Below are 22,448 nucleotides of genomic sequence, written 5' to 3' on the forward strand. Positions count from 1 at the left end.
GAGTGCCAGGCCGGGCTGGGCTCAACCAGCTCAGAATCACCGTTTAGAACAGACCCTGTCCCTGGCATCTCTGCTAGGGCAAAGTGACCCCAAATGCCCCTGGCCCCACAGCTCAGAGCCCCATGCACCTCCCCCATCCACAGCACAGTCCCTGTCCTGGCTCGTGCTGCCAGTGTCTCCTCTTACGGGTCCGCGGGCTCCAGGCTTTGGGGGCCTGGCAACAGGCGCAGTATTGGGCCCCCAGCGCCCCCTCTCTGTCCTGGGCGGCCAATCCCTTGTGCTTGTTGCTGCGTGGGGGTGGCCAGTCGATGGGTGCCTGGCAGGGGCAGATATCCACGTGCCCAGGGGCAGGGTCCGGGGCACACACACGGAAGGTGGGAGAGCATCTCATTACCCCGTGGGCACCCTCCAGGCTCCTGGCGTAGCCCTGGCACGGGTGTCTCTGGCTGACGGAGCCCCGGCGTGGCCCTGGCCCAGGTGTCACAGGCTGGCTGGCTGGACCCCAGTGCGGCCCTGGCAACGGGGGCTCCGGCTCGCGGGGTCCCAGCGTGGCCCTGGCGTGGGTGTCTCTGGCTGGCAGGGCCCTGGCGTGGGTGTCTCTGGCTGGCTGGTGGGGTTCCGGCACAGGTGTCTCTGGCTGGCGGGGTCCTGGCGCGGGTGTCTCTGGCTGACTGGTGGAGCCCTGGCTGGCGGGGCCCCAGCACGGCCCTGGCGCGGGTGTCTCTGGCTGGCAGGACCCTGGCACGGGTGTCTCAGGGTGGCCGGCGGGGCTCCAGTGTGGGTGTCTCAGGCTGGCGGGGCCCCGGCACAGGTGTCTCAGGCTGGCGGGTCCCAGTGCGGGTGTCACAGGTTGGGTGGCGGGTCCCAGTGTGGGTGTCTCTGGATGCCTGGCGGGGCCCCGGCGTGGGAGTCTCTGGGTGGCTGGCGGGGCCCCAGCGCGGGTGTCTCAGGCTGGCTGGCGGGTCCCAGCATGGGTGTCTCTGGCTGGCTGTTGGGGTCCCAGCGTGGGTGTCTCTGGCTGGCTGGCGGGGCCCCAGCGCGGGTGTCTTTGGCTGGCTGGTGGGTCCTGGTGTGGGTGTCTCTGGGTGGCTGGCGGGGCCCCGGCGCGGGTGTCTTTGGCTGGCTGGCGGTTCCCAGCGTGGGTGTCTCTGGCTGGCTGGCGGTTCCCAGTGCGGGTGTCTCTGGCTGGCTGGCGGGGCCCTGGCGCGGGTGTCTCTGGCTGGCTGGCGGGGCCCGGCACAAGTGTCTGTGGCTGGCTGGCGGCTCCCGGCGCGGGTGTCACAGGCTGGTGGGGCCCCGTCGTGGTTGTCTCTGGCTGGCTGGCGGGGCCCTGGCACGGGTGTCTCTGGCTGGCTGGCTGGGCCCTGGCGCAAGTGTCTGTGGCTGGCTGGCTGGGCCCTGGCGCAAGTGTCTGTGGCTGGCTGGCGGCTCCCAGCGCGGGTGTCACAGGCTGGTGGGGCCCCGTCGTGGGTGTCTCTGGCTGGCGGGGCTCTGGCGTGGGTGTCTCTGGCTGGCTGGCGGGTCCCGGTGCGGATGCCTCTGGCTGGCTGGTGAGTCCCAGCACAGATGTCTCAGGCTGGTGGGGCCCCGTTGTGGGTGTCTCTGGCTGGCGGGGCTCTGGCGTGGGTGTGTCTGGCTGGCTGGCGGGTCCCTGGCACGGGTGTCTCAGGCTGGCTGGCCGGTCCCGACGTGGGTGTCTCCAGCTGGCTGACGGGCCCTGGCGCGGGTGTCTCTGGCTGGCTGGCGTGTCCTGGCGCAGGTGTCTCTCGCTGCTGGGCGGGTTTCTCCGGCTGGCGGGGCCCCGGCACAGGTGTCTCTGGCTGGCTGGCTGAGCCCCGGCGCGGGTGTCTGTGGCTGGCGGCTTCCGGCGCGGGTGTCTCAGGCTGGCTGGCGGGGCCCCGGCACGGGTGTCTCTGGCTGGCTGGCGGGTCCCGGCGCAGGTGTCTCTGGCTGGCGGGGCCCTGGCGCGGGTGTTTCAGGCTGGCTGGCGGGGTCCCGGCGCTGGTGTCTCTGGTTTGTGGGGCCCCGGCACGGGTGACTCAGGCTGACTGGTGGTTCCCAGCGCAGGTGTCTCTGGCTGGCAGGGCTCTGGCGCGAGTGTCTCAGGCTGGCTGGCGGGGCCCTGGCGCGGGTGTCTCTGGCTGGCGGATTCCGGCACGGGTGTCTCAGGCTGGCTGGCAGGGCTCTGGCGCAGGTGTCTGTGGCTGGCGGCTCCCGGCGCGGGTGTCTCTGGCTGGCAGATTCCGGCACGGGTGTCTCTCGCTGGCTGGCGGGTCCCGGCGAGGATGTCTCAGGTTGGCTGGCAGGTCCCGACATGGGTGTCTCCAGCTGGCTGACGGGCCCCGGCGCGGGTGTCTCTGGCTGGCTGGCGTGTCCCGGCGCAGGTGTCTCTCGCTGGCGGGCCCTGGCGCGGGTTTCTCTGGCTGGCTGGGCCCCGGCGCAGGTGTCTCTGGCTGGTGGGGTCCCGGCGTGGCCAGGCCGGCGCTAGAGGGTCGTGTAGACATAGACGAAGATGACGACCAGCAGGTTGAGCACGGTGCCCGCTATGCCCAGCACGGCCAGGACTCGCTCCTCATGATCCTCCTTGGCCCCCGGGCCCGGGCCCAGCCACTCGCTGCCAGCGCCCCCAGGCACCATCTTCGCATCGAGCTTCTCCACCAGCAGCTTCAGGGCCACCTGCTGGTGGGGCGGAACAGGGTGAGGGGCGGGGCTCCCCGATTCCACCCGCCCCCAAATGCAGGGTGAGCCCCGCCCCCTCTCCACTTCCCTCCCCCCAAGTGCAGGGCGAGCCCCTCCCCCTCATTCCACAACTACAGGGACAGACCCTTCCCCACTCACTGTCCCCGTTCCAGGCCCTGGCCCCCCATCTCTCTGCATGGGGATCCCCAGTTTCCACGGGGCTGGGGGGAACCTGGGGTTGGCTCCATACCCCTCTGGACAAACACGGGAGGGGATCAGGTCCCCACTTTGCCCCAAGCTGCTGCCCCAGGCCAGGTGGGATGGCAGCGACCCCTGGACTCCCCCCCAACTCTACCAGTGCCCCTCACTCCTGACCCGCAGCCCCTCGCTTTCCAGGCCCTGGGCTGCATGGCAGAAGTTGCGGGGGACACTCCAACTCCCCAGCACCCCCCCAAAGGGGATCCCAGATTTGTGACCTGCTCCCTGCCCTGCACCCAGAGCCCTGCCTCTCATCAGGGAAGGGTCCATCCCAGCTTTGGCGCAGGATCCCAGACCCCCCCCATATCCACCCGGCGCCAGGCAGGAAGAGACGTGACACCCCCACCACATGGGCCCCTCCATCGCCCCCCAGGCGTGAACAGACTCGGGGAGGGGGCGGGGGGATACGTATCCAATGGGTGAGCCTGCCACCCTCGCTGCCGTCAGCAGCCCCCAGTGACATAAGCACTACGTCAGCAGGGACAGCGGGACTCCCCCCAGCTCTGCCGGTGCCCCTCATTCCCGACCCGCAGCCCCCTGCTCCCCCCCAGCTCTGCCGCTGCCCCTCACTCCCTACTCGCAGCCCCCTGCTCCCCCCCGCAGCCCTGCCGCAGCCCCCTGCTCCCCCCCCAGCCCTTCCGGTGCCCCTCACTCCCGACCCGCACCCCCCCCGGTGCACCTCATTCCCGGCCCGCAGCCCCGCTGTCCCAGCCCGGGGGTCCCACAGTTCTATGAACACAGATTTTTCACGGGAGGATCCCCAGGAACCCTCATCCCCAGCCAGGGGAGCATGGGGGAGGGGTGCGGAGGGGGGCAGTTCTTGGTGGAGAAGGTGACGGGGGTAATTCAGGGCCACCCCATATCCTGAGGACTGGTGACAGTCAATGTCCCCATTTTACCGACAGAGAAACTGAGGCCCAGGTAGAGGAAGGGTCAGGCGAGAACCCAGGAGTCCGGCCCCTCTCCCCTTGTTAACAATGACCGGGCTCTGAGCGGGGGCTTGCTGCAGGGCCGGTACCGCGCAGCGGGGCTCTGCCCCATGGGGGAGTCGGGGGGTGTAAAGGGAGCTGCTGTCTCCGGGGCTGGCGGGGGAGCTGGGGGGGCTCTACGCGCAGTGGGGTTCCCCCGCCCCAACCCCGCGCGCGACCCCCCGCCCCCGCAGGGGGGCACCTACCACGCACTGCATCGGGAGCAGCCGGCGCGTCACGGCTCCTTCCCGGCCGTCTGGGGCGGGCTGGGGAGACGGAGCCGCGCGTTGGGGAGGGCGGCTCCAAGGCCCCCCCCATGGCCTCCAGCCGCGGAAGGGCGAGAGCGGGCCTGGGCAGCGGCCGAACCCCGCGCGCGTGAGTGTGCAAAGGGGGCGCGTGCAAGGGACGAGCATCTGGGGGGTGAACGTGCGAGGGACGCGAGTGTCGGGCCGCCCGCTGGCGGGGAACGTGCAGGAGGGCTGGAGTGAGTGTGCAATGGGGCTATAAATGAGCGTGCAATCGGGATGGGGACGAGTGTGCAATAGGGAGGGTGGTGAGTGCGCAAGGGGGCTATGAGTGAGTGTGCGAGGAGGCCCTGGGTGTGTCACGGGGGCGCTGTCTCCGTGGGGCTGTCCCTGGCCGCGCTCCAGCCGGTACCTGAGGCCACGGGGAGGGGCGGGCTTTGAGCCTCGACCGCCGCCTGGAAGCGCCTAGAACCGCCCCGCGCAGCCCGGCCCGGGGACACTCCAGGCGAACCCAGGGGCTCCCCCCCCGTCTCCATCTGCAGCGGCCGGAGCTGGTTGCTAAGCAACTGCCTCCGGGAGCAACATCCTGCATCGCAACCAGGTTCCAGCGGCGGCGCGGAGGGAGGGAGGGAGTCCGGGGGGCTGTAGAGGGAGGGGGCCCTGGGGGAGGGGCAGGTGGGGAGCAGGGGGGCACCGCCTGATCGAGGTGCAGAGGCTGTGGGAGGACTGGCACACAGATAGCAAAGTCCTCCCTGCTGAAGACCCAGGCGTCCAGCCCCCCAGGGATGCAGAGGCTTCCCCCCCCAGCCTGGGCAGGTGGCTCAGGGCTCCTGGCAGAGGGGGGATATTCCAGAGGGCTGAGCCTCTTGGGGAGGGGGCCTGAGACGCTGGGAAGGAGCAGAGGGAGGAGGTGCTGTGTGGAAATGGAGTGGGGTCTAGTGGTTAGAGCAGGGGGCTGGGAGCCCAGACGCCTGGGTTCTCTCCCTGGCTCTGCTGCTACCTCAAATGTCGCCATGCCCAAGTTCCTACCCCTCTCCGCCACTGCGGCTCTGCTGCCTCCTTCCCCAGGCATTGCTGCTTGGATGGGAACGCTGCCCCCCACCCCCCTTTTTGCTCTCCAGGCCAGGGCACCAGATGTTCTGGGCTTTGTGGGGAGCTGGGCACCCAGATACATGGGTGGGAGTCCAAGGCTGACAGGGGGGCGCAACCCATAGCCCCGTCTCCTGCAGTAAGACTGGCTGGGGTGGGTGAAGCAGAGAGATGGGCCTCCCCGTGCAGGGCCCCACACCCACGCCCTGCCAAAGCGCTGGGGGAAAGCCATGGACACCCCTGCTGGTGCACAGCCCCCTAGGGCCCTTTGGGCTGGGGCACAACACATGCCCCTAGCTCACTCCCCCCCAGACACTGTGTGACCCTGAGTCTCAGTCCCTCTCTGCCATGGGGAGAGCAACCCCCCCTCTATGCAGACCAGGAGCTCTGTGGGGCAGGGGCAGAAACCGGCCGATGGATTAGGTCAGTATTCCTATTTCTGTTGTAGAAATGGGGAATCAGAAGTACAAAGCAGGGGCAGGGGGAGGGATTTGCCCAAGGTCCTGCAGGGAGTCACAGAGATAGGAACAGAACCCAGGTGTCCTGGCTCCCAGCCCCCCCCTGCTCTAACCAATAGCCCCCATTGCCCTCCCAGAGCAGGGGACAGAACCCAGAGGTCCAGGCTCCCTGCCCCCCCTCTCCAGAAGCAGCCCCGGTGTTGCACTGTCCCGGGTTACTAACCCTGCACAGGCTCTGCTCCAGCTGACTCTCAGGCTGTCATATAAACGCAGGAAGGGCCCGGGGGTGGGGGGTGTCCCTTCCTGGGCAGCCTCAGGCCCCTGCTGCCAACCTTGCCAGGTGCCCACAACCTCCCCCTCACCAGGGGGTGCCCAGCAAACCTCACCAGTAGCAACAGCTGAGGTACCATTGCAGGCCCCAGGACAGAGCCGGTGGGGGGGCCCTGTAGGGCGGGTGCTGCTCCCATGGGCCAAAGTCGGTGTTTGGGGGTGCATGGAGGTGGGTGCAGGAACAGGGCTTCGAGGGCCAAGCAGAGGTAGTTTCACTGGATTTTAAATGGGGCACATAAGTGTGAAGCGTGTCCATGTGCACGCACGGGGCGTGTGTGCACGGTATAAAATCCTTCTCTGACATCGCTGCTCCCTTTCCCTGCCCGCTGACCAATCACGCTCAGGCTGCAGGCAGGGGGCAGGCGGGATTAGCCACGAGGCCAGGGGTCCGTCAGCCCCTTGCTGTCCCTGCGTCCGGGCACGTGACGATGCCCGATGGTGCCCAGCACAGGGCTGAGTCACGGCCTGCTGGCATGGCCACAGGGGAGCCCCTGGCACGGGTCAGGCTGGGCTACGCTGGGCACACAGCACACGAGGGGCCGGTGTCAGCACAGGGTACGGTGCAGCCGCAGGCAAGTGCCCCGAAGCCCAGAATCTACCATGATCCCAGCACCCTCGGATGCGTGTCAGGGTTACCTGGGGCCTCCGGGCTGCAGGGATGGGGGGGAGCTGGGCTGGCTCTAGCCCCAGGCCGCTGGGGGAACCTCCTGCCTGCCCTTCCCGCAGAGGGCACCATGGGCCAGCCCCAGGGGGCAGAGGGCCCACTCTGCCCCAGGCAGGGCCCCCACCCTCTGCTGCTGCTCTCCCAGGCAGCCAATGCTGTTCGGCTTAGCCCTCGGCACGGGCCAGGGTGGGTGGGGGCTGATGCTGCTCCGGGGCAGCCCGCTCCCATCACAGGAGTTTGCACAGGGCCTAGGACTCCAGAGGGCTGAGTGGGACTTAGGCTTTAGGGGACCTCAGGAGGCCCCTCCCCTGCTCAGCCACTCACCCCCCAAGCTCTCCCCCTTCCTGGCTTTCAGGCACAGCTCCCACAGGGCCGGCTCCTCTCCCAGCCCGGCCCGGAACAAGGACAGAGATGCTGGCTCGGTGTGGGGCCTGGCCAACCCTGCGTGTTACAGCAACACCTGGGGCCCCATGCAGGGATCGGGCCCCACAGGTGTGCCAGGGAGCTGGGCCTGCCCCACGCCTGCTGCCGAGGGACAGGCCTGGAGCCCGGCCCTTAGCTGCCAGGAGAGGGGGCTGGACCGCGCTGCGAGTTCAGAACGCCACTGAGGTTGCGTGGGGGGCCCTGCCCAGCCCGGTCCCCCAGACACAGACACGCAGGCGGAGCGCGGGAATGCGGGTGTATTTGCCATGGAAGCCCCCTATTGAAACAGGCAGTTGGGCCCCACCCCCAGCACAGCGCCCCCTATTGCTGCCAATAGGTGTTGGCTCGCTATGGGGTGGGAGGAGCCCCCAGGCTTAGGCCCCGCCTACCAGCCAATGACCTTTTCACACCTGCATTAGGATTTGCCCCTCCTGGGTGCAGCTGCCCCAGATCACTGAGCCAGCACCTGAGGGGCCCAGCTCCATGCAGGGTGCGTGGGCACGCGCAGGGCACAGAGGGAGCAGGGAGGGGGGCAGAGGGAGCCGCCAGGAGGAGGAACCCCAGCGAACCCATTGCTCTGTGAATAGAGCGCGATCCTGCCTCAAGGACAGTCCCAGGCCCGCCCCGGGGGGGCAGTCCCCCTTTCCCTGCCAGCCCCAGCAGGACGCGGCTGCAGTGGGATCTGGCCCCCGCCCCACACGGCTTGCGGCAGGTCCCACGGGTGGAAGAGTCCAGGGCATCAGCCAGCCACCTAAGCTGGGCAGAGCCTGAGTCGGGCAGTGGGCATAAGGCCTCCGTGGTGAGTCAGTCCTGGCTGGGCCGGAGTCCCCAGGCCCCTCCATGGATGCTAAAATGAGGTCTCGTTCAGCCGGGCTTTGGGCGCCACCAGAGGGACGATGGGCAGGGCCTCGCTGGCCACCGAGGGGGAGGAGGAGCCGGACCCCGGCAGAGCGGGGGGCAGGGTCCTGACAGAGGGGGTGGGGCTGGCTCCGGGGGCCCTGCGGGCCGGCATGCTGGGGGCACGTAGCAGGACCTTGCCCTTTGCTCCAAGGCGCCCCCCGTCGGGCTCCCCGACTGGGCCAGGTCGCCTGGCCTCGAGCCCGGAGGAGCGGGCCAGCTCGTGGCACCGCTCGACGAAGCTGCCCCCGCCTCGCAGCCCGTGGGGACCCCGGGGGTCGCCATCTGGTCCATCTGCTGGCCGCCGGGGGCAGGGCTCCGGCGCGGGGCTGTCACCGCAGTTCAGGGAGTTCTGGCTGGCCATCAGTGCCGGGAAGGGGCCCTCACGGGCCCTGGGCAGCAGCAGGCTCCCGCGGGCAGGGCTCAGCAGGAGCCCGACGCTGGCAGCCCCCTTGGCGGGTCTGTCTCGGGCGCCGTCGCTCCCCTGGGACTGGAGGCTGTCGGGAGAGGAGAGGGGCCGGGCGTTAGCCAGCCAGGCGGGCAGAACTCACGCAGAACCGAGCGGCTCTCTGCAGCGCCACATGGGCCCGGGGTGGCCAGCGCGTGGAGTCCAGTTTAACTGGGCGCCCCCCAGACCTGGCGTAGCTCTGCCAGCAGGAGCCCAGCCCGCAGCCCTGGGCTCCCCGGGGCCCCCTATACCTGGTGCTGGAGGCTCGGGGAGTGCCGGGGTGAGTGAAGGAGCAAGCTGGGCTCATGTCTGGGGTGCGCGTCAGGGCCAGGTCACACTGCTCCAGCTGCTGCAGCAGCTCCTCCTCCGTCAGGCCCCCCACTTCTGAAAGAGAGGGGGCAGAGCACAGGTCAGGCCGCCATACACCGGGGGGGACAGAGCGTCCCAGACAGGAGGGGGGGAGCCCCTTGCAGCACAGGGGCCGAGGGGGTGGGAAGGGTCAGGCCCTGCTTGCCACGGTGACAGGCGGGCTCAGCAGGGTCAGGCGGGGGTCCCCGGGCGACGGGTACCTGGCGGCTTGCCCAGCATCTCCATGGCCGTGGTCAGGTCCCACATCTGCAGGCTGCCGTTGGCGTGGCCCGTGAAGAGGTAGCGGCGCGGGCGGGAGCCGATGCGGCTGGAGCCTTCGCACTCGTGCACCGTGAAGGAGGTGATGGCACTGCTGTCCACGGAGCGCACCTCGCAGATCCTGGGGCGGGGCAGAACGGGAGCTGGGGGGCCAGGACGCCTGGGTTCTTTCCCCCGGCTCAGCCACACGCCCCATGGGACCTTGGGCAAAGCCCACCTTCCCGGTGCCCATCTCCCCCTTTGTACAGAGAGGCTCCGTCACGCCCCATCCCTCAGGGCCCCTCCACCACAGAGCCTCCCCCGCCAGATGCAGCGCCAGCCACGGCGGACACCCACGAGTCACCCCACCCTACCCCCGGCCGGGCCGTGGGGCCCCTTGACCGAGGTGGGGCCCCCGAGGTACCTCTTGCCGGTGGAGGAGAGACGCACAAAGACCTGGCTGGCGTCCGGAACCACCTTCTGGATGAAAACCTGCTGATCGTCCCGCTCCCCAAAGGGCCCTGCCGAGAGCCGCCCGTCAGTGCCCCTGGCCTCTGCCCTGGGGCAGGGACACGCCTGCGTCTCCTGCCCCCCTGCCCCCCAGTGCCACCACCCCATTCCCGAGCACCGTCACCATGCCCCCTTCCCCGTGCCACCACCCCGTTCCCAAGCACCATCACCATGCCCCCGCCCCCCAGTGCCACCACCCTGTTCCCAAGCACCGTCACCATGCCCCCTACCCCCGTGCCATCACCCCGTTCCCAAGTGCTGTCACCCTGCCCCCTGCCCCCGTGCCACCACCCCATTCCCGAGCATCGTCACCATGCGCCCTGCCCCCCGTGCCAACACCCTGTTCCCGAGCACCGTCACCATGCCCCCTGCCCTCCTCCCCCCAGTGCCACCACCCCATTCCCGAGCACCATCACCGTGCCCTCCTCCCCTCAGTGCCACCACCCCATTCCCAAGCACCGTCACCCTGCCCCCTGCCCTCCTCCCCCCAGTGCCACCACCCCATCCCCGAGCACCATCACCGTGCCCTCCTCCCCCCAGTGCCACCACCCCGTTCCCGAGCAACATCACCGTGCCCTCCACCCCTCAGTGCCACTACCCCATTCCCAAGCACCGTCACCCTGCCCCCGTGCCACCACCCCGTTCCCGAGCACCGTCACCATGCGCCCTGCCCCCCGTGCCACTACCCCATTCCCGAGCACCGTCACCCTGCCCCCCACCCCCCAGTGCCACCACCCCGTTCCCAAGCGCCATCACCATGCCCCGTACCCCCGTGCCACCACCCCGTTCCCAAGCGCCATCACCCTGCCCCCTGCCCTCCTCCCCCCAGTGCCACCACCCCATCCCCGAGCACCATCACCGTGCCCTCCTCCCCTCAGTGCCACCACCCCGTTCCCGAGCACCATCACCGTGCCCTCCTCTCCCCAGTGCCACCACCCCATTCCCGAGCACCATCACCATGCACCCTGCCCCCCGTGCCACCACGCCATTCCCGAGCACCGTCACCATGCCCCCTGCACCTTCCACCCCCCAGGGCCTTCACCCCCTGGCATCACCCACCAATGTCAGTGCCAGCGCTGCAGCCCGCGTGCCCGTCAATGTCCTCCAAGGACAGGATCTTGAAAGAGGCCAGCGGGGTGGAGCCAGGCTGCGTGGAGATCATGCCACGGAAACGCGTCACCGTCCAGGTGCGGACGTGGTTGTTATCGGCACAGACTGGAGGCCAGGGGGACAGATTCGTTTAACCAAAGGCTCCCTGAACCCCCTTGCCTAAGGAGCTCTCTTCCCCCCCCGTCACGAACAGGGCACCAGCTGAAAGTAGGCCCAGTGCCCCTCACTCCCGACCTGCAGCCCATGCTGTCCCAGCCCTGGGTTCCCTCCCCCCCACCCAGCCGGTGCCCCTCGATACAGAAGCACAGCCCCCCCACCCGTTGCCCGGTGGCACCTACCCGAGATGAGGTGCTTCTCGGACAGCATGATCCTGGTGACGGGGCTGCGGTGCACAGTGAAGGTCTGGAACAGCTGCGGCCCTGAGCCCACGGTCTCCGGGTGCTGAACTATCACCCGCACCGTCCCCGAGCTGGTGCCATAGGCGATCTCGATCCAGTTCCCGCTGTCGCCTGCGGGGCCCCATGTCAGCCAGGGAGAGCTCCCCTCCTCTCCCCCCGCCAGGTCAGGGCCCTGCCCTCAAGCCATGGTCCAGTGGAGGGCCATGGGAAGGGGAGTTGGAACATCAAATGCACTATAGGAACCACAACCGGAGGGGGGGGAGGGGGTTGGGAGCCAGGACACCTGGGTTCTCTCTCCAGCTCTGGGAGGGGAGCGTGATCTAGTGGTTAGAATGCGGGGGCTGGGAGCCAGGACTCCTGGGTTCATTACTGACTCCCTGGATGACAGGGGACAAATCCTTTTCCTTCCACAGCTTGAGGCTGAATCCTGGATTCTGTGGCTGACCGGAGTGGCAGGGGGGGCGGGGGGGCAGAGCCTGGGGCAGGCTCCTTACTTGTCTTGGGGGTGAGATAGACACTGAGGGCGGTGACAGCGTCCTCCGAGGGGTCGCGGTACAGCTCCGTCACCAGCAGGTCGTTGTCCTTCATGCGCAGGGGGAACTTCTGCACATCTGGGGACGGGGGGGACGTGTCAGGGCAGCCCCAGCCCTCGTCAGCCCGGCGGGGCCATAGCTATCCCCACGCTGCCCACAGGGCCTGCCCCCTGGCCTGGTGCCCGGCCCCTCCCAGAGACACGCTCGTCGGAACGCACGCGGGTGCCCTCCATGGCACAAGGCGGCAACAGGGCTCGGCGAAGCCCACGCCGGGGGCTCAGAAGAGACTCCCCCAAACCCATCACCACGCAGCCTAGTGGTTAGTGAACTGGGCTGCGACGCAGGGGACGGGGATCAGTTCACAGCTCTGCCCCTGCCCCCCGTGGGGCCCCTCCGCAGCTGGCAGAGCCTGGCCCTGATGGGCGAGCGGCTGCCCCTGCCCCGCCCCCAAGGCTGCCCCGCCCCGCTCACCCACGTAGTAGATGGAGCCATTGTGGCAGCCCAGCAGCAGGAAGGTGCCGGCCGCGTCGTAGCTGCTGATAGGAACCACGTCCTGGATCTGCCGGGGCCAAAAAGGAACCTGCTCAGGGCAGGGCCTGGCTCAGCCACGCCCCCAGCTCTCCCCCGCTCGCCCTGCGTCCCCCCGGCTCGCCCCCCCATCTCCCCTCAGCTCACCCTGCGCCCCCCCAGCTTCCCCGTGTCCCCCCCACTCGCCCCCCCACAGCTCCCCCCATCTCACCCTGCTCCCCCCTGCTCCCCCTGCGTCCCCCCCACCGCTCCCTGTCTCACGCCCCCTGGGGCTCTCTGCTGCGCGCCCCCACCCAGCCGCCCCCCTCACCTGCCAGTGCTTGGTGACGGCGTTCCAGACGCCGATCTTGCCCGTGTGGCTGGTGGCGATTAGCTGGCTGCCCACGAAGAAAAGCGCCTCCACCGGGACACCCAGGTGGAACACGCCTGGCCGGGGAGAGGAGCCGTGAGGGGGCAGGGCCTGAGGGACACCGCCCAGGGGCCCCCGCGCTGAGAACCCCCACCCCTCGTCGAGCTCCTGCCCCCACCCAGCCCCCCGCGCTGAGCCCCCTATACCCCACCCTGCCCAGCCCCCCTCGCTGAGCTCCTCGCCCCTGCCCCCCACCCCTCACCGATCTCGCTGCCGTTGCCGTCAGTTGGCAGGGCCCAGAGGATGATCTCGCTGCAGGACGCCACGGCCACCATCTTGTCCTGCTCACCCAGCGACCCGCCCAGCACTTTGGCATTCAGGGCCACCCGCTCGATCACCCAGTCCAGCCGCGGGCTGCAGAACACCTGCTGCCAGCCCGACGTCTCCTTCATCCTGGGGGCCAGAGCAGGCATCAGACCGGGGCTCGGAGCCAGGGCTCCCCCCAGCAGGCAGGGCTGGGCCCAGCAGTGCTGTGGGGGAGAGGGAGGGTTGTGTTGCAGGGGCAGAGGCTCCCCCCTGGCAGGCAGGGCTGGGCCCAGCAGTGCTGGGGGGGAGAGGGAGGGTTGCGTTGCAGGGGCAGAGGCTCCCCCCTGGCAGGCAGGGCTGGGCCCAGCAGTGCTGGGGGGGGAGAGGGAGGGTTGTGCTGCAGGAGGCAGGGGCTCCCCCCTGACAATGAGGGCTGGACGACGGCAGGATGGGGGCTCCGGAGTCTGTTCGCAGAGGGATTCCCGTGGCTGGGGAGGCAGGAGACCCGTGCTGTCACCTGTAGCAGACGAGGAACTGGGCGTAGGCCACAGCGATCCAGTTATGGTGCCCGCAGACGATTCGGACCATGCCGGGGTCGCTGGCCGGCCCTGGGGCAAGAGGACAGAAACCAGCACAAAGGAGGAATTGAGTACGGCTCAGATAACACATGGCAGATCAGTGACAGGGCCAGGAGAGAACCCAGGCGTCCTGGCTCCCAGGGCCCCCGTTCTAACCACCGGACCCTGCTCTCCACGCAGAGCCGGGGAGAGGACCCAGGATTCCTGGCTCCCAGCCCCTCCCCAACCAACGGTAACCACTAGACCCCACTCCCCACCCAGAATTGGGAGAGAACCCAGGAGTCCTGGCGCCCCACCCCCCCACCCCGCTGTAACCACTAGCCCCCAGTGCCCTTCCAGACCAGGCAGCTGGAGAACGACCAGCTCCCCCAGGGCCCCCGTACCTGGCCCGAGGACCCGCTCCTCCAGCAGGCGGCCCAGCAGCCCGGCCTGGCCCAGGGTGGGGGGCAGGGTGTTGCTGCGGCGTACTGGGGCCCTCTCGGTGGCGCTGTGCAGCCGGGCGGCCACCTGCGGCCCTGCCACGCTGTGCCGGTTGCGCCGCTTGGCGGGGAACACTGCAAGAGGGGGGGCCATGGGACCATCTGGTGGGGGCAGGCCCATCAGAGCCAAGCTGCCCCTCCCCAGCCCAGCCAGTCTCTGCCCGTCCCCCGCCCATCCAGTCTCCGCCCCCACCCAGCCCAGCCCCGCCCCTCCCAGCCAGTTTCGGCCTCTCCATCACTTGGCCTGGGGCGCAGCACCCACCTGGGGGAGGCAGGTAGCCATTGAAGAGGACGCTCCCACAGGCCGAGCGGTCAAGCTCCTCGCGCAGCTGCAGGCGACGCACTGGGCAGGAGAGGGCATGGGGTGAGCTGCAGAACCCCCCCTGACCTGTGCCCGCGCCATACCCAGCAGGGTGAGCCCGTCCCACCGCGCCATACCCAGCGGGGTGATCCCGTCCCCACATCCCCCCCGATGCCGTACCCAGTGGGGTGATCCCGTCCCCCCATGCCGTACCGAGCGGGGTGATCCCATCCCCCCCATGCCGTACCGAGCGGGGTGATCCCATCCCCACGTCCCATACCCAGCAGGGTGATCCCGTCCCCCCGCGCCATACCCAGCGGGGTGATCCCATCCCCACCATGCCGTACCGAGCAGGGTGATCCCATCCCCACATCCCCCCGCGCCGTACCCAGTGGGGTGATCCCGTCCCCACGTCCCACCGTGCCGTACCCAGCGGGGTGATCCCGTCCCCCCCGTGCCGTATCCAGTGGGGTGATCCCATCCCCCCCGTGCCGTACCGAGCGGGGTGATCCCATCCCCCCCAGGCCGTACCGAGCGGGGTGATCCCATCCCCCCCAGGCCGTACCGAGCGGGGTGATCCCATCCCCCCCAGGCCGTACCGAGCGGGGTGATCCCATCCCCATGTCCCCCTGCACCATACCCAACGGGGTGATCCGACCCCCCCCCCGTGCCGTACCCAGCAGAGTGATCCCGTCCCCCCGCGCCATACCCAGCGGGGTGATCCCATCCCCACATCCCCCCGCGCCGTACCCAGGGGGGTGATCCCATTCCCCCCCTTGCCATACCCAGTGGGGTGATCCCATAGAACTCAGCTTCATGCAGCAGCAGGGAGATGTTGACGCCCCTGGAAAGACACAGTGACAGTCTAGATCAGGACAGTGGCCGGGACTAGAGCAGCACAAGGCAACGCAAGATTTGCCTGGGTTCGGGGCACGCACATCCCCTGGATGTGTGGGAGCCCCCCAGTGCCCCAGGGGCTCAGGCAACGACCCACAGGGCCAGGCACAGCATTGACCCAGGACGCTGCCTGCATCCCTGACGGGCTGGGCAGACCCCCCTTCCCCATTTCTGGGGCCACCGCTGAGGAGGAGGAGCCAGGAACGCCCCAGTGCTCCTGGAGATCCCTGGCACAGGGGGTCAGACGCATTCCCTGCACCCTGCCCAGGGTGCCAGCACCCGCAGTGCCGTGCCATACCTGGGGTCGAGCTCCTTGGTTCGCAGGAAGTTGAGAATGGGTGCAAAGACGGTGGGGTCTCGGTCGATGAAGATCTGGGGGGGCAGACAGCGGGTCAGAGGGCGTCTCTCCCATCAGGAGCAGCACACACAGTGCCCCACGAGCCGTCTCAGCCCACATCCCTATGCCTGGGAGCCCAGTGGGGCCCAAGCTCGCCTGGGGCAGTGCCACACAGGCAGGTCTCCAAAGCGCAGCTGGTGACCATACAAACCAGTGCCCCAGTGCTCAGTGGCAAGGGGGGCTCCCCTCACAGGCAGGGCATACCCCCGTGGGGTGCTAGGGGCTCTGTGGGGCAGGGAGTGGAGCGGGGGGCTCAGCAGGGGATGCTCTCCCCTGGCAGGCAGGGCAGGCCCCCGTGGGGTGCTAGGGGGCGCTGTGGGGCAGGGAGTGGGGCAGGGGGCTTGGTAGGGCAGGCCCCCGTGGGGTGCTAGGGGCGCTGTGGGGCAGGGAGCGGGACGGGGGGCTCAGCAGGGGGCGCTCTCCCCTGGCAGGCACTCAAGAGCTCTACAGGGACAAGGTGACCTCTGGATTGCCAGATGCCTCGTGCCACGGAGAGACCCTTAATGCTGGGTATGGAGCTGATAAGACACGCGCGTGCATCTGGAATGCGGCTCACGCGACCCGCTGCCCACGCTGCAGCCCCGGGGGAAACTCACTGCTCCCGTTTCATCCTTCAGGGTGGAGATCCGGCCACTCAGGAGGCTGGAATTTAAACAAAGACAGAGGTGACTGCTGCTATCCACCCTGCGGGCTGGGGGCCACACAGGCCCCGACGGAGCAGAAAGGCAATTACAGAACCCCAACCACTATAACTCAATAACCTCAGGGCTATGACGCCGCATCACCAGCTCTGCTTTAGGCAGAGAATAGAAGAGCGGCCAGACTGGATCAGCGCAAAGGTCCATCTAGCCCAGTGTCCTGTCTGCTGACAGTGGCCAGTGCCAGGTGCCCCAGAGGAAATGAACAGAACAGGGAATCATCAAGTGATGCACCCCCTGTTGCCCATTCCCAACTTCTGGCAAACAGAGGCCAGGGACGCCATTGATGAACCTGTCCTCCATGAATTTATCAGGTACTTTTTTGAACCCGGTTATAGTCTTGGCCTTCACAACATCCCCTGACAAGGAGTTCCACAGGTTGACTGTGCATTGTGTGAAGAAAGATCTCCTTTTGTTTGTTTTAAATCTGTTGCCTGGTAATTTCATTGTGTTCTGGTCCTTGTGTTGTGGAAAGGAGTAAATAACACTTCCTTATTTACTCTCTCCACACCAGCCATGATTTTATAGTCCTCTATCACATCCCCCCTTAGCCGTCTCTTTTCCAAGATGAAAAGTCCCAGTCTTATTCATCTCTCCTCATACAGCAGCCGTTCCATCCCCCTCATCATTGTTGTTGCGATTCTCTGCACTTTTCCAGTCGCAATAGATCCTTTTTGCAACGGGGCACCCAGATCTGCACGCAGCATTCAAGATGGGGGTGTACCATGGATTTATATGGCGGCAACATGACATTTTCTCAGTTTTATTCTCCCTCCCTTTCCAACGAGAGCTTTTCTGACGGCTGCTGCGCACTGAGCGGGCGTTTCCAGACTCCCAGATCTCTCCAGGAGTAACAGCTAATTCAGGCCCCAGGGGTTTGTCTGCAGGCGGTTGGTGCTGAGGTTTTGCTGCCCCCTGGACCCTTCACTTGTATTGGTTCAGAGCAGACTGATTCCTAGGGAACAGACTGGGCGGGACCTGACGAGGGCCCCCCCATGCCGGGACCCTGCACCATGCTAGCCTTCGGTGCCGGGGTGGGGCACAGGCCCCAACTTGGTCCCGGGGGAACCCACAGCCGACAGGAGAGTTCCCATGAGTCCTGCCCAGCCCTGCCAACCAGCCAGGCGCCAGACCGCGGCTGCCTGGCCCTGCGGGGCTGTTTGCACCAGCGGCCGCTGGATCGACGACACGAGAGGCAGGGCTGCCAGGAACCTGGCCCCAGGTGGGCGGAGGGCGATAGGGCAGGTGCCTTGGACCAAACCCAGAGCAAGAGACGCCCAGGGCTGCGATGGGCCGGCTGTGCCAAGGGCGGGCTGCCCCCCAGCCACCGTGCCCCCCGCCTGGCCGGGCTAGGGCCTTCGCGCCCACGCTCGGGGACAAGCAGCCGGGCCAGGCTTCTCCGCCCGTCACCTTGAAAAGAACGAATCCGAGATCCAGGTCAGGGTCTGCCGGGATGTGCTGAACCTGCAACGGCAAAGGCCGGGGTGAGCGAGCGGCCAGGGCGCATCAAGGGGACACGGAGCCTGGCAGGGACCCAGCTCAGCAGGGCCGGGGGGGCGGGGCCCCGGGGGAGCGAAGCGGGTGTCGGGGGGGGCGGGGCCCCGGGGGAGCGAAGAGGGGGGCGGGGCCCGGGGGGAACGAAGAGGGGGGCGGGGCCCGGGGGGAGCGAAGAAGGGGGCGGGGCCCGGGGGGAGCGAAGCGGGTGTCGGGGGGGCGGGGCCCCGGGGGAACGAAGCGGGTGTCGGGGGGGCGGGGCCCCGGGGGAGCGAAGAAGGGGGCGGGGCCCGGGGGGAACGAAGAGGGGGGCGGGGCCCGGGGGGAGCGAAGAAGGGGGCGGGGCCCGGGGGAGCGAAGCGGGTGTCGGGGGGGCGGGGCCCCGGGGGAGCGAAGCGGGTGTCGGGGGGGCCCCGGGGGAGCGAGGAGGGGGGCGGGGCCCCGGGGGAGCGAAGCGGGTGTCGGGGGGGCGGGGCCCGGGGGGAGCGAAGAAGGGGGCGGGGCCCGGGGGGAGCGAAGCGGGTGTCGGGGGGGCGGGGCCCGGGGGGAGCGAAGAAGGGGGGCGGGGCCCGGGGGGAGCGAAGCGGGTGTCGGGGGGGCGGGGCCCCGGGGGAGCGAAGCGGGTGTCGGGGGGGGGCGGGGCCCCGGGGGAGCGAAGAGGGGGGCGGGGCCCCGGGGGAGCGAAGAAGGGGGCGGGGCCCGGGGGGAGCGAAGCGGGTGTCGGGGGGGCGGGGCCCGGGGGGAGCGAAGAAGGGGGCGGGGCCCGGGGGGAGCGAAGCGGGTGTCGGGGGGGCGGGGCCGGGGGTCGCGAGGGGCGTGACGGTCCAGGCCTCCGCTCGCCTCTTGCCCCCCACGTTGAGCTGGATCAACTCCGCGCCCGACCGCACGCTCCCGCCTGACGCCGCCATGTCCGGGCCCGCGCTCCGCTTCCGCCACCGCGCAGCTGGGGACACGCCCATCCCGCGCGCTGATTGGCCCCCGACTCGGGCCTGCCCACCTCGGGCGCTAATTGGTCCTCGCCTCTCCCCGGTCCCCCTCACCCCAATCGGTGATTGGTTCCCGATTCGGGCCTGCCCACTTCACTCGCTAATTGGTCCCCGCCTCGGCCCCGCCCGCCCACCTCGCGCGATAATTAGCCCCCGCCTCCCCCCCAGGCTCGCCCGCCCCTCGCGCTGATTGGCTCCCGCCTCGCCCCGTGGCCGCCCACTGATTGGCCCCCGACACAGGCCGCCCATCTCGCGCGCTAATTGGCCTCCGTTTCGCCCCGGGCCCGCTCACTGATTGGCCCCCGACTCAGGCCCGCCCACCTCGCGCGCTAATTGGCGCCCGCTTCATCCCGGGCTCGCCCACCGCGCGCGCTGATTGGCCCCGGCTCGGGCCTGCCCACTTCGGGCGCTAATTGGCCCTTGCCTCTCCCCGGGCCCGCCCACTGATTGGCCCCCGACACAGGCCGCCCATCTCGCGCGCTGATTGGCCTCCGTTTCGCCCCGGGCCCGCTCACTGATTGGCCCGCGACTCAGTCTCGCCCACCTCGCGCGCTAATTGGCCCCCGCTTCACCCCGGGCTCGCCCACCCCGCGCGCTGATTGGCCCCGGCTCGGGCCTGCCCACCTCGGCGCTAATTGGCCCTCGCCTCTCCCCGGGCCCGCCCACTGATTGGCCCCGCGACTCGGGCCCGCCCACCTCGCGCGCTGATTGGCCCTGCGTGCCCATCCCGCGCGCCAATTCGCTCCCACCCCTTCCCCCGCCCCCCGGAATCTGCTTCTTGGGTCCAGTCCAGCTTCAGCCCCCGGCCGCTGGGTCGCCCCGGGCCTTCGAGACGAGTCCCCGGCCCCGCCCCCGGCCTCGCCCGGCCCCGCCCCCGGCCCCGCCCCCGGGGAAATAAAGAAACTCAAGCGCGGCCCGCGCCGGCTCCCGGGCAGGTTCCTTTATCCAGGAGGGAAAACACGGTTCGGAGCCGCGGCCGCCGCCCAGCTCGGGCGGGCGGCGAGTGGGGATAGAAGCGGGGCGCGGGGCGCGGGGCGCTGGGGGCCGGGCTCGCGGCCGAGGCTCCTGAGCGGCCGCACGGGGGCCTGGAGCCCGGACCCCAGCGCGACCCCGCCCCGAGATGGCCGCAGGCGCCAGCCGAGGGGGGAACGGCTGGGTCCGGCCCCCGCCCCCGCTAGGAGCCCGGCCGCAGCTGGGGCCGTTGCCGAGGGAGCGTCTCTTCAGCGCCCGTCCGGCTGGGGGGCGGCGGGGCTGGTCCCGGCACAGCGACCTGCCGGGGCAGCTCCTCGCACCCGCTCTGGGCCGGAAGCTCCCGGCGCTTTTTTCCGCGGCCCTGGGGCCGGAGCCGCAGCCCGCAGCAATCGGCCCAGGGGCCTGAGCCCCACAGTCGCCCCCAGCCCGGCTCTGCCCCGCTGCGAGCGACTGCGGCCGGGCCGGGCCGGGCCAGGCAGGGGCTGTTTTGGCCAAGGACCAGCCGCCCCCGCCCCAGAGCCCCCCCGACCCTCTGCCCGCTTATTGCATAAAGACGAGCCCCCCCGGCTCTTCCCGCGGGACCCCGCTGCCCGGCGGGCACAGGCTGTGGCTGGGGGCCGGGCCGGTCACCCACGTGCAGAGCCAGGACGATGGCTTGTTAATGGCACCGGAGCCCAGCCCACAGCAGCCGGGACCTCCGGACTCTCGGCTGGGCCACAGCAAGGGCGGGTCCTGATCTCCCCCGGTTTGAAGGTGCAGGGGCTGTTGCCCAGGCTCCCCCAGGGGACGGGCTTCCCCCGCTGCTCCCCGAGCCGGATCTCCTGGGGCCTGAAGGCACCGGGCGAGGGCTCCTGGTTGGGGGGACGTGGAGAAGGACCACAGAGGATGCGACAAAGAAATGGCTCCTCTGGGGCCCCTCTACCATGAGACCTTCCCCCTGCACCAGGGCAGCGTGTCCCTGCACACTGGGGGTGGGCGAGCCGGGGCAGATGGCGCCCAGGGACCTGGAGCCTTGCTCAGCAGAGGCCCAAACACGGCCTATGCAGGGTGGGGGAGGGGGCAGAGGGCTGGACAGGCCCTAGGGGTACAGAGGCCCCAGGTCCAGCAGCTCCACCCCTCACTGTGCCCAGCCGCCCGTGGGGCGAGGGCCGCGGCCAGGCTGGCAGCAGGGCCTAGCTCCGTTTGCAAGAGACCTGGCCCTATGTGGCTCCGGCTGCGGGCTGGCAGGACAGGGCCGGGGGAGCCGTGCCAGGGCTGAGATCTCCCTGTCCCTGTCCCTATGGACCAGTCACGCATCCGACTTCCCAGGATGGCAACGAAACCCCAGGACCTGTCCAAAGCTGGCAGGAAACCTCGGGCCCCTGGCTCTGCAGGAGGAGTTGGGGGATCCGGCCAAGCGCTGCCGATGCTGAACTGACCCACATGGCAGAGGTGGGAACAGCAGGCTTGGGATGCTGAAACATGAGCGTGCATGGACATGTGTTCACGAGAGCTGGCCTGCAAGGGCATGCACGAGTGGGAGATGGAACCAGGGGCTCAGTGTGGGGCGAGTCTCAGATACCCTTGGGGGGGCGTCAGGGCCAGGGGCTCTGGGGCTGCGCTGGCCGAGGTGCCAGGCTTGCTGGCAGGGTGGGCGTCAGGAGAGCCTGCTCACCCAGGGGACGAGATGCCAAGCACAGGGCTGCAGGGACAGACCAGGCCAGGGAGGCAGGACTCCCTCTCCAAATGCCTGGCCCACCCGGAGCCATGGGCATTGCCAGTAAGACGGAGATGAGGTGGTGGCAGAATGGAGAGCTGCCTGCCAGCGATGGGCCAGAGCGGGGCAGGGCGTGCCGGTCCTGGCACAGGCTGGGACAGCCAGGAACGCTGGGAAGGACCCGCACCTCGAACCCAGGCCCTGTCCCCTAATGCTGCGTGTGCTCAGAACCCGCCCCCTGTGCGACGGGCCCATGTCCATAGTGGGCTCAGCGAGAGCCAAGTGCCCGGTTCCCTTATGTGAATTACCCAAAATGCTTAAACCCCCTGGGAGCGTCTACCCGAAAAGCATCCCCTCCCCTGCCCCGGAAACGCCAAGCGGCTTCCCATGCTGGGGAGGGAACAGAACTGGGAGAGAATTGCCCGCCCCCCTCCAGCCCTGCACCACGCAGGGAGAGGGGCGATGACTCGGGGTGGGGGGAGGACGCTCCTGTATGCCCCCCAGGAGAGGAAATGAAGTGGGCCAGGCCTAGCGACCCCCCAAGGCCCTTCCCCACTGCACAGAGTCTCTGAGTCCCGTAGATTTCCCCTCCCAGCCCCGCCTAGTGCCGGCTTTGCATATATCATCCCGTGGTGAGGAGCCGGGCCGGCTGGACTCCTCCAGGCACCGAACGGCGAACATAGTGCCAACGTCCCTCCAGAGCCCGGGCGGTGCCGCCAGCATCCTCGCACCCCTTCACGGGTGTGTTTCAGGGCACCCCTCGCCCCGGGGGCCCTGCTCGGGCGTGGTTTCTTGCAGTGGGGTGTGCGGGGGGCCCCAGGTCCAGGGGCTGTCCAGGATGTGCGCAGGAGGGGGCTGGCTCGGTGCGTGACGTGGAGGGACGCTGCAGCCTGTGGGGCGGTGTGGGTCCGCTCTCAGCCCCAGCACGCTGCCCCGGGCTGCCTCACTTCTTCCTGCCGGACGTGCTGGCCCGCCGGTCGCTCGCCCGCCGGGGGTTGCCCTCGTCGGTGGAGGAGGTGGTGAGCAGCGCCTGGCTCCAGCGGGCAATCTCGGCGTGCTCCTCTGTGGACGCAGCCAGCGCCTGGAGCCAGTTCTTCATCTCCTCCTGCAGGACAGACAGGCCAGAGCCGCGTGAACCCCCGGCCGGCGCC

The 22,448-nt window shown here is 69.2% G+C and overlaps 3 protein-coding genes across 6 annotated transcripts in view; all 3 read right to left on the reverse strand.

Annotated features, from left to right (window-relative positions):
* Nucleotides 1–941: 941 nt before the first annotated feature.
* Nucleotides 942–5,795, reverse strand: LOC122457291. 4 transcript variants are annotated; one of them, XM_043501450.1, is made up of 2 exons: nt 4,112–5,795; nt 1,975–2,676 (listed from the first exon to the last, which is right to left on the reverse strand). In XM_043501450.1, exons 1-2 carry the CDS (start codon nt 4,316–4,318, stop codon nt 2,485–2,487), a joined length of 399 nt encoding a protein of 132 aa, XP_043357385.1. In that variant the 5' UTR covers nt 4,319–5,795; the 3' UTR covers nt 1,975–2,484. The 4 variants fall into 3 exon arrangements, 2 of the variants coding, with proteins under 2 accessions (XP_043357384.1, XP_043357385.1); XM_043501449.1 differs by having other exon boundaries at nt 942–2,679; XR_006276774.1 differs by having other exon boundaries at nt 1,975–2,679.
* A 1,562-nt stretch (nt 5,796–7,357) lies between these two features.
* SHKBP1 (SH3KBP1 binding protein 1) lies at nt 7,358–18,634 on the reverse strand. The gene is made up of 18 exons (XM_038382107.2): nt 18,484–18,634; nt 17,560–17,613; nt 16,048–16,093; nt 15,353–15,426; nt 14,943–15,001; nt 14,119–14,199; nt 13,761–13,931; nt 13,317–13,407; nt 12,756–12,946; nt 12,455–12,570; nt 12,088–12,175; nt 11,578–11,694; nt 11,024–11,194; nt 10,635–10,790; nt 9,490–9,586; nt 9,029–9,207; nt 8,711–8,843; nt 7,358–8,508 (listed from the first exon to the last, which is right to left on the reverse strand). Exons 1-18 carry the CDS (start codon nt 18,600–18,602, stop codon nt 7,962–7,964), a joined length of 2,490 nt encoding a protein of 829 aa, XP_038238035.1. The 5' UTR covers nt 18,603–18,634; the 3' UTR covers nt 7,358–7,961.
* Nucleotides 18,635–19,974: 1,340 nt separating this feature from the next.
* Nucleotides 19,975–22,448, reverse strand: part of SPTBN4 (spectrin beta, non-erythrocytic 4) — a 65,486-nt gene continuing 63,012 nt past the window's right edge. The window contains exon 36 of the mRNA XM_038382103.2: nt 19,975–22,402. Coding sequence (XP_038238031.1) covers nt 22,241–22,402 — 162 coding nt within the window. The 3' untranslated portion in view covers nt 19,975–22,240. The remainder of the gene's footprint in view (nt 22,403–22,448) is intronic.

The sequence above is a fragment of the Dermochelys coriacea genome, chromosome 23 (assembly GCF_009764565.3).
Source record: "Dermochelys coriacea isolate rDerCor1 chromosome 23, rDerCor1.pri.v4, whole genome shotgun sequence".
Classification (NCBI taxonomy): domain Eukaryota; kingdom Metazoa; phylum Chordata; order Testudines; family Dermochelyidae; genus Dermochelys; species Dermochelys coriacea.